General features: G+C 47.7%; 1 protein-coding gene across 1 annotated transcript in view; it reads right to left on the minus strand.

Moving 5' to 3' along the window:
- The window catches only part of LOC134608363 (uncharacterized), a 48,935-nt gene extending 42,040 nt beyond the window's left edge, over positions 1-6,895 (minus strand). The window contains exon 1 of the mRNA XM_063451124.1: positions 6,874-6,895. Within this exon, the coding sequence (XP_063307194.1) occupies positions 6,874-6,895 (22 nt within the window). The remainder of the gene's footprint in view (positions 1-6,873) is intronic.
- Positions 6,896-10,079: the final 3,184 nt, after the last annotated feature.

Genomic DNA, 10,079 nt, shown 5'->3' on the forward strand with positions numbered 1-10,079 from the left:
TCCCTTAGGAGAGGGGAACACTGGGGTTTCTGACGAAAACAGAAACATCTCTGAGCCCTTTCCCGAATATTGTGAGCCCATTCCCAGATTGTGTTGGCGGTGTCCGGCATCACACCCATGATAGGGTCGATAGAATCCAGCAGTTAGTCTTGGGTGTCTCTGAGAATTTTCCTGTCTCCCCTGCGGAGTTGCGGCCACCCAGAACCATGACGGACATCATCCGCTGGTCAAGTGCAGTCGTCTCTGCCGCTCTATCCCGGAGGGAAGGGCATGGGTTGTCCGACCGCAAGCGGTTATGAACATCTCTATCTAGAGGCTACAAAGCCACAGGTGCATAAAGTAGCCAGGTGATCGACAGGGGACCAGTCTCTCGAATGTGAGTGATGGATGTGTAGGTTACACAGCCATTGACCAGTAGGGTCCAGGGTAATTTCTGTGTCTTCTCGGTCAGTAGTGTGTGAGGCACTGTCACCTTTAGTTACCTGGGGATCCCCCAGAAAGAAATAGGCAGGTAGGTTTATCGTAGTATGGGATACCCCTGTGTAAGGCACAAACCAGTAGGTAGGCACAGGATGCAAGGCAAACAGATCAGCCTATCATAGTAGTAGGCAGAGCTCACAGAAACCCTTGCAGGCAGAACTCTGAATTGTGGCGAAATAAATTAGACTGGGGCTCACCCAGTAAATAGAGGTTGCAACAGCATGCCTCTGCTCAGCAGCACAGTGCAGCACACATATAGTGGGGCCTCACCCTAGGAGCACAGGGTATGAACCCTTAAGTGCTGGCCACAGCCCTAATAGAGAGCATAAATCAGTTCTCCCACCATTAATTCACTGTCATGGAAGATGTGTCTTTAGGCAGGCAGCACTGAAATCCTGTTCAGCAGTCAGTCGAGGCTGCAACAGCATGCCTCCATTCAGCATTCCAGTGCATCGCACGCATAGTAGGGGCCTCACCCCAGGTGCACAGGGTATGAGCCCTTAAGTGCTGGCCACAGTCCAGATATTGTGGTGGAATCTCGGTAAAAATAAATTTAGTAGGCCGAGATTACCACGTGGCATGTGTACGTGCATATGCTGACGTATCGGTCGGTTGGTTGCACGTGGCAAGATACGATCAGTAGTGTACGGGGCATGTGCGAGAATACAGGATGTAGTATTCCCCTCCTCCATTGTGCTGGACAAGCCATGCGGTCAAGCAGGAAGTTAATTCTTATTTGTTTTGATTGGTTAAGAGAATGTGCGGGTGGAGCTTAATATGGGAGGAGTTATATGCCTATATAAGGAGCCTGCACTATTGTCCGGGGCTCAGAACTTGTTGTATTTTGGTGACATTAGTCCCTCTGAGTCCCGATCGGTGAACCGAATAAAGAATCTCTTCCTTCCTGAAGAAACCTGTGTCCATCTCTCTGTGCTTGGCTTCCGTCAGTTTCTCCGGTATCAATATAGAACATAAATATGTTCTCCACAATGACTCACTGTCGATGGAGATAGTCCTTCAAGCAGGAAGTGTTGGAAATCCTGTCCAGCGGTTAACAGAGGTTGCCCTAGTATGTCTTCCCTCAGCCGAATAGTGCGCCTCACATATAGTAGGTGCCTCACCCCGGGTGTACAGGGTATGAACCCTTAAGTGCTAGCCACAGCTCCGATATAGCACAACAATCAGTTTTCCAACAATTAAATGAGTTGTCGAGGGAGCTATTCCTTTAAGCAGGGAGCACTGAAACTCCTGTCCGGTAGTTAACAGTGTCTTTCATAGCACGTCTCAATGCAGTAATGCAGTGCACATCTAGTAGGGGCCTCACCTGGGTGCACAGGGTATGAACCCTTAAGTCCTGGCCATCAGCCTGATAGGGAATTCAGCTCTTCCAATAATGAATGCACTGTCATGGGAGATATTCCTTTAGGCAGTATGTCCCGGAAATCATACCCAGCAGTTAACAGAGGCTGCAGCAGCATGGCTCCATACAGTGTCCGAGTGCAGTATAAATATAGTAGGGGCCTTACCCCAGGTGCACAGGGTATAAACCCTTGAGTGCTGGCCACGGCCCTGACAGAGAGCACTAATCTGTGCTCAAACAGTTGATTCAATGCCATGGGAGATATTCCTTTAGGCAGTATGTCCTGAAAATCCTGTCCAGCAGTTAACAAAGGCTGGAGCAGCATGTCTCCATTCAGTAGCACAGTGAAGTATAAATATAGTAGGGGGCTCACCCCTTGAGTGCAGGCCACAGCCCTGACAGAGAGCACTAATCCATGCTCTAATAGTTAATTTAAAGTTATGGGAGAATGGGAGATAGTCCTTTATGCAGTATGTCCTGGAAATCCTGTCTAGCAGTTAACAGAGGCTGTAACAGCATGGCTCCATACAGTATCACAGTGCAGTATAACTATAGTAGGGGGCTCAACCCCTGAGTGCAGGCCACAGTCCTGACAGAGGGCACTAATTCATGCTCTAATAGTTCATCCAAGGTTATGGGTGAAATCCCTATAAACAGCTTATATAAATGGCCTAATTCAACATAAACATGCAACCCCAGAAAGACCCAAAAGCCCCCCAACCCCAGAGAAGTGAGAGCAATGTGGGGAGAGACCAGAAACCAAGAATAAGGTAGAAACAATAAATAACATAGAAAAAAACACAGCTGCACATAGTACAGAAGCACAGCAAGAACAAACAGCAAATTATATTAAAATATAATACAGAAACAACCTCAAAAGAGGCAATATAAACATAAAGTAATGGAGAAAAGTAATACTCTGCTTGTCTGCTTGATGGAGCAGCAAAGAAAGAGGAAGTGATGAGGTCACTATGCCTTATGTACATTCTGCTCTCATGTGATTGGTTCTTTTTTTCTATGTGTTTCTTTGCTGCTGTCTGGAGCTAGTAAAAAGAGATTATGCAAAATGTGAAGCCTCCTGTCATGTTGTAAAATTACAAACAGTAAAACACATTACATATATGGGGAAACAGTAGGGGGCTCCGCGCCGCAGGAAGGAAATGGGGTACACACCTGACATACATCCCTGGATAGCCCCGGGTCCCAGCTAGGACCCCTGCAAATAGCGGGGCTTTCGGATGTACAGAGCCCGAGAAACCATTGTCTAAAGTCTGGGCTCGAGGCTCTGTACATCCTCGAAATTAGTTCCACATCTGGTTTAGTCCGGTGAATTCTGGCGCTCTAGATGCAGCAAGCGAAGAATGAACATCGCTTCGCACTGCTCGAGGACCAGCAGCGACACAACAATTTGAAGGTTAGAGGGATATCTGACGAAATCCCTACAGAGGAACTCCCACATCTCATGAGGAGGTTTATGGGAGCACTGTGGCGAAGGTGACCTCGCCACTGGTACTTGGAGGGGCCTGCTTGCCAGCCTATTGCCCCAGGACGATGGCCCCTTTATTAGACCTTGGTGTAGGACTGTGGAAAGGCTTTGTTCATGCCTTTTCCCTTCTATGGTTCAGTATATGGGGCTTACTGAATGGATTATACTTATGGTGTTCGTTTACCGAACAAGCAACCGAACAGCCGGACCACCCGCAAGTGGAGTGTGCAGCCTATTAACCTCCCAGATTAGTGGTTAACCACAGCTTAATTGACAAACAGCTGGGTGGTCGCCGTTCGTATAGTGGTCGCCTGCATCTTGTTTAGTCGAATGCGTCCAGCGTTTTTTTTGTCGTCGAGCACATGGAACTAAAATCGGACACTCGACGGCACGAACACCGCTGGGACTTCAATCTCCGGTTAGGTTCGACTGGAATTGCAGGAACGGAGCGCCATTTGGTAGAAATAATCTACCGAACCAGATACACTCACTGACTCTGTGCACTAACGGCTCCGTTCGACTATTTGAACGTTACTTGTTCAACGACTGGTTGAAATGGACTGGCCGCACAGCCTGATTCTCTGGAACTATTTTGGGCATGAAACCATGTGTGCGGTCGGTCAAAAAGAGACTTCCAGCTAACTTTTGAACCCCTGAGCCGATCTGGGTGATTTTTAAGTATGTTGTTCCCCCAGATCAGGGCTTTCGGGGGATTTAAGGGGATGTGTTGTTTTGGGGTACTTATGAGAATTTGTAAAATATGTTTTTTATGCCTGGTGATAATTACGTTAATACATTATCTGCCTTAATTATCTCTCAGGATGAGAGGAGGGATTGTGTATACTGTATGGGAGTGTCTCACTGTATAACTCTGTTATTATTGGCTTGTTAATCTTGTGTCCCTGTGCCCAACAAGGTCCACCTGAGTGTCACCCTTGTTGGGAAACTTTCATAAAAGGCCAGTGTGCCTCCATTAAAATTGAGTTCCTATTTTACCCTCAACATAGAGTCTCATCTCATGTGTGGGGGGTGTGAAGAAATCACCAAGTTATTTTGGTTATTTTATGTAATTCCATTCGGTAGCTGTAACTACTGAACAGAGACCACCTCCCTGGCTCATTAACTTCAAAGCAAACCATAATTTAAGCCCTCTCCCTGTGCGGCCATCTTTTTTTTGCGAACAAAGGCAGCGGGACTTGGTCGTCGAGTGTCTGGAACTAAAATCGGACACTCGACTTCCCCAACGTACGAACGCCTGCTTCCTCTTTCCCAAACAGCTGGGAGAGCGCTGTTCAGCAGTTTTGTTCATACGAACGAGGGGAACAATCGCTGCTAGGAGCCAGGGGAATTTATTTGTTAAACTTCAGTTCTGTTACACCCTTCATCTAGACTTCGGCTGATGTTTGGGTACCCACAGCCAAAGTGCATCCAGACTGGGGTTCTGGACCCAAGCACCTCGAGGTTGTCCTCATGAAGGAACTGCCAGCCGAGGTCTTATTGGGGAATGACGTAGGCTGTTTATCGTCCCAGCTCACATGCAACACCCCTACGGAAGCCTATCCGGTGACCACCCGAGCCCAAGCCTGACTGGAAGCGCCGCTGCACTCTGAGATAAAACAGGTAGGAGTTTTATTACCCCCTCTGCCTGACACCCCCGCCCCGTTCTGGGATACCCCCCAAGGTTTCGAACAGGAGCAGAGAACAGACCCCACGTTAGAGGGATAAAGGACCTCAGTAGAATTCCCCAGGGATGACAGCACCCAAGAAAATTTTGAGTGGTATAAGGAGTTTTTGTACCGAGTGACAGGAGGAGCAGGCCACGGGGCAGCCCAGGTCACAAAAAGGCAGCTAGTAGTACCCCTTAAATTCCGAGCTGAGCTACTCAAACTCAGCCACGACATCCCGTTAGCAGGACACCTGGGGGTTAAGAAAACGAGAGACCGATTAACCCAAACGTTCTTCTGGCCAAAGATCACTCAGGACCTAAAGTATTATTGTAGGACATGTGACATCTGTCAAAGGACCAGAAAACCAAACTACACCCTTTACCCATTATAGAGGAGCCCTTTCACCGAGTAGCAGTGCATCTAATAGGCCCCCTCAGCAGACCCAGCCCGTCAGGCAAACGGTACATCCTCACAGTCATGGACTACGTAACTAGGTACCCCGAAGCAGTAGCCTTCTCAAACATAGAAGCAGAGACTGTAGCAGAGGCCCTAGTTAAAGTGTTCTCCCGGGTGGGGTTTCCCCAAGAGTTTCTGTCCGATAGGGGGACCCAGTTCATTGCACTCGTGACACAACAATTGTGGCAAAGTTGCGGAGTGAAACCCCTCTTCAGCTCCCCCTATCACCCCCAGACAAATGGACTCTGTGAATGTTTTAATGGCACGCTTAAGCAGATGCTTAAGACCTTCACAGAGTCCTGCCGAAACTGGGAAAAGTGCCTACCCCATCTTCTGTTTGCCTACCGTGAAGTGCCCCAGGCATCCACCTGTTCGGGAGAAAAGTCCAGGGCCCGCTGGATCTCATATGAGAGCACTGGGAGGGCAAGACAGATGATAAGGGGGTCCCTATCGTCCAATATGTTCTGGAGTTCAGTGACCGCCTGCGGACTCTCACAGAGATAGAATACTGGAGGTAGGAGGTATGCTTTAAGACCAGCAAAGAAAGACAAACTGCATACAGCCTGGCAAGGACCCTTTAAGGTGGTAGAGCGCATCAGCGACACTACCTACATTGTGGGCAAATGTTCGGATGAAAGGATAACCAAAGCCTTTCATGTGAACATGCTCAAACCATATTTTGAGAGACCCGGAGACGTGGCTGCAGTATGCGCCCCCTCTTCAGAGGACAGCGAAGGACTTCCCCTTGTCCATGTACTATTGACCAAGTGAGCCTAGGCCAAGAATTAACCCCCCTAGAGAAGAGCAAGGCCTCTCAGCTGCTGCAGGAATACCATGGGATGTTCTCCGCCGTACCCGGGTACACCTCTGCTGTGGTACACAGAGTAGAGACCCAGGGAGAAACTCCACTACGGCAACAACCCTATTGTATCCCTCAGGCAGTTAGAGAGAATATGCTCACCGAGATAAGGGATATGTTAAAGTTAGGAGTTATTGAACCCTCACAGAGCCCTTGGGCTTCTCAGTTAGTGCTAGTACCTAAGCGCGATGGCACAGCGCAATTTTGTTTAGACTCAATGACCGAACTATCACCAAAGCGTACCCCATGCCCAGAATATGGCTGGGGGGAATTACTTGACTACCCTGGATTTGTGCAAGGGCTATTGGCAAATCCCCTTGGAGCCCGCAGCCATCCCCAAGTCAGTATTCGTCACCCCATTCGGGCTATACCAGTTTAAGGTTATGCCCTTTGGGATGAAGAATGCCCCGGCTACCTTTCAGAGGATGACTGATAGGCTCCTAGAGGGATTTCAGGACTTCACATGTGCGTATCTAGACGATATTGCAGTGTATAGCCGCACATGGGGGGATAACCTGGGTCACTTGTCCAAGGTACTGAAGCGAATTCGGCTAGCAGGCCTCACCTTGAAGCCTGATAAATGCCATGTCGGCATGGCCGAGGTACAGTACCCACAGGGTGGGTTCAGGTAGACAGCGGCCAGAGCCTGCTAAAGTAGAGGCGATAGCCAACTGGCCCCAACCTCGTACCAAAACACAGGTATTAGCATTTCTAGGGTAAGCTGGCTACTACCGCAAGTTCGTCCCAGAGTATAGCGCCCTGGCCAAACCTCTCACCGACCTTACCAAGAAGGCCCTGCCTAAACAAGTAACCTGGACCCCAGAGTGCGCGGCCGCCTTTCAGCAACTTAAGACTGCATTAAGTGGGACACCTGTGTTAGCAGCCCCAAACCATACTAAACAATTTCTTGTGCACACAGATGCTTCCTTTTTTGGGCTGGGAGCCGTGTTGAGCCAAGTAGGGGACGATGGGATGGAACACCCGGTGGCATACCTCAGCTGGAAACTTTTGCCCAGAGAGGTCAGATATGCCACCGTGGAGAAAGAGTGCCTAGCCTTAGTCTGGGCACTGAAGAAATTGCAACCTTACTTGTAAGGCCATCACTTTACCCTAATGACAGATCATCAGCCCTTGTGTGGCTGAACCGTGTAGCTGGAGACAACCCCAGGCTACTGCGGTGTAGCCTAGCCCTTTAACCATATAACTTTACAATGCAATACAGGCAGGGCAAACAAAATGGTAGTGCGGACGGTTTGTCGCGACAGACCGAACTGGACTCCTAATTTGTATTCCCCGGACATCCCCAAGCCAACCCGGCAGGGTCTAGGCGGGTATGCCGACCCATGGAACTAAAGGGGAGCAGTGTGAAGAAATCACCAAGTTATTTCGGCTATTTTATGTAATTCCATTCGGTAACTGTAACTACCGAACAGAGACCACCCCGCTGGCTCATTAACTTTAAAACAAACCATTTAAGCCCTCTCCCTGTCGAACACCACGTGGCTGAGAAAATGGCGGCCATCTTGTTTGTGCGAACAAAGGTAGCAGGACTTGGTCGTCGAATGTCTGGAACTAAAATCTGACACTCGACTTCCCGAACACCGGTCCGAATGTATGAACGCCTGCTTCCTCTTTTCCGAACAGCGGGGAGAGCGCTGTTCGGCAGTTTTGTTCATATGAACGAGGGGAACAATCGCTGCTAGGAGCCAGGGGGAACTGTTCGGGAATTTATTAGTTTGAGACTTTTCGAACTAGAGGGGCAAAACCACCAAAACTTGTGGAACTGTTCTGGGCAGGAGCCTCGTGGGTAGCCAGTCACCTAAGACCTCCATGGAAATCGAAAACCCCTGAACTGATCTGGGTGATTTGTGGATATGTTGGTCACCCAGATCAGGGCTATCAGGGGATATCTTATGTTTTAGAGTGTGTTTCAAAGTTTGGGTAAATTGTGATTTTTCTGCCTGGAGATAATTAAGTTATTACTTTATCAGCCTTAGTTATCTCCATGTAGAGAGGAGGGGATTTTATGTTTGTATTGGGAGTGTTTAAGTGTTTCCCTGTATTATAATTGGCTGTATGATTTATGTTCCTGTGGGAGGTCCCCTTGTACGGGGACTTGCATAAAAGCAAGTGTGGCATCATTAAACTTCAGTTCTGTTACACCCTTCATCTAGACTTCGGCTGATGTTTGGGTACCTGTCTGCTTTACTGGGAGAATCTACTTGGGAAGCTGTTATTTCGTATGATCAATCTCTTACTTTATTTACCGAACGGTGAGTTATAAATCACTTGTACTCTGGCCGTTCAGGAGGAAACTACCGAATGGGTATAGGCTATACCAGATTTCCTAACAGGGGGAAAAAGGCTGTATCAACCCTGGGGATTGCTATATCACTATACTCCTGTGGGATTATAACCACTAGCTCTTTTAAGAGCTGTTCCTGCTACGCCTTCTGGAGTAGGAGAGGTTCACCCACTGGAAGCTGTATCCTGGTCTTGGGTCCAGGGTGGGTGGAGGAAGGCGAGTTCCCAGCCAAGCTGTAACGCTGGACGTGGGGACTGCGGTGCTGGTGGTGTCTGGTGGAGTGCTTGGAGCCCTCGGTGAGATGAGACTCTATATTGAGGGTAAGCAGGAACAGAATTTTAATGGAGGCACACTGGCCTTTTATGCAAGTTTCCCAACAAGGGTGACACCTTGCTGGGCACAGGGACACAAAGATAAACCAATAAAAACAGTCATACAGTGACAATGTGGATAAACCAATAAAAACAGTCATACAGTGAGACTCTCCCATACACAAACAATAGAATCCCTCCTCTGTGCTTGGGAGATAATTGAATCAGGAACTGTACTAATCTAACCCAATAATCTCCAAGCACAGAAAAACATACACTTTTATGAAACCCCAAAAAGCACCTTAAAAACACATAAAACCCCATGGGCAGGTGGCTGGCAAGCAGGCCCCTCCAAGTACAAATAGCGAGGTTACTTTCGCCACATATCTTCTCTCCCAAGGGGACACTAACCAGGTACCTGACCTCCTGCCTGAGTTAGTCGAGTAACCCACCCCCAACAAACAATTACTGGACCTGGTGACTCCTGTAGTCTGTTTCAGTCCTGTATGACCTCAAGGGCTATGTGGGCCTCTGGTACTCCCAGTTCCTTTGTTGCTCTCTGGCTTGGGGGTGTAGTTACTCGGTGGGCAGACACCAGCGGTGTTTACATCCCCTGATAGCACCGATCTGGGTGAACAACGTATCCAAAAATCACCCAGATCGGTTCAGGCAGGTCCCGAGAATTGTAATTAATAAAAGGACTTAATTATGTAAAAATATGACATAAATATATATGTAGAATTAATATATAAATATATATATATATTTTTATTTGTATATAGGTGTATACATATATAGGTGTATGTATATATACCGTATATACTCGAGTATAAGCCGACCCGAATATAAGCCGAGGCCCCTAATTTTACCCCAAAAAACTGGGAAAACTTATTGACTCGAGTATAAGACTAGGGTGAGAAATGCAGCAGCTACTGGTAAATTTCTAAATAAAATTAGATCCTAAAAAAAATATATTAATTGAATATTTATTTACAGTGTGTGTATATAATGAATGCAGTGTGTGTATATAATGAATGCAGTGTGTGTGTGTGTATGAATGCAGTGTGTGTGTGCATGAATGCAGTGTGTGTGTGTATGAATGCAGTGTGTGTGTGTATGAATGCAGTGTGAGTGTATGAATGCAGTGTGAGTGTA

The sequence above is a fragment of the Pelobates fuscus genome, chromosome 4, assembly GCF_036172605.1.
Source record: "Pelobates fuscus isolate aPelFus1 chromosome 4, aPelFus1.pri, whole genome shotgun sequence".
Classification (NCBI taxonomy): domain Eukaryota; kingdom Metazoa; phylum Chordata; class Amphibia; order Anura; family Pelobatidae; genus Pelobates; species Pelobates fuscus.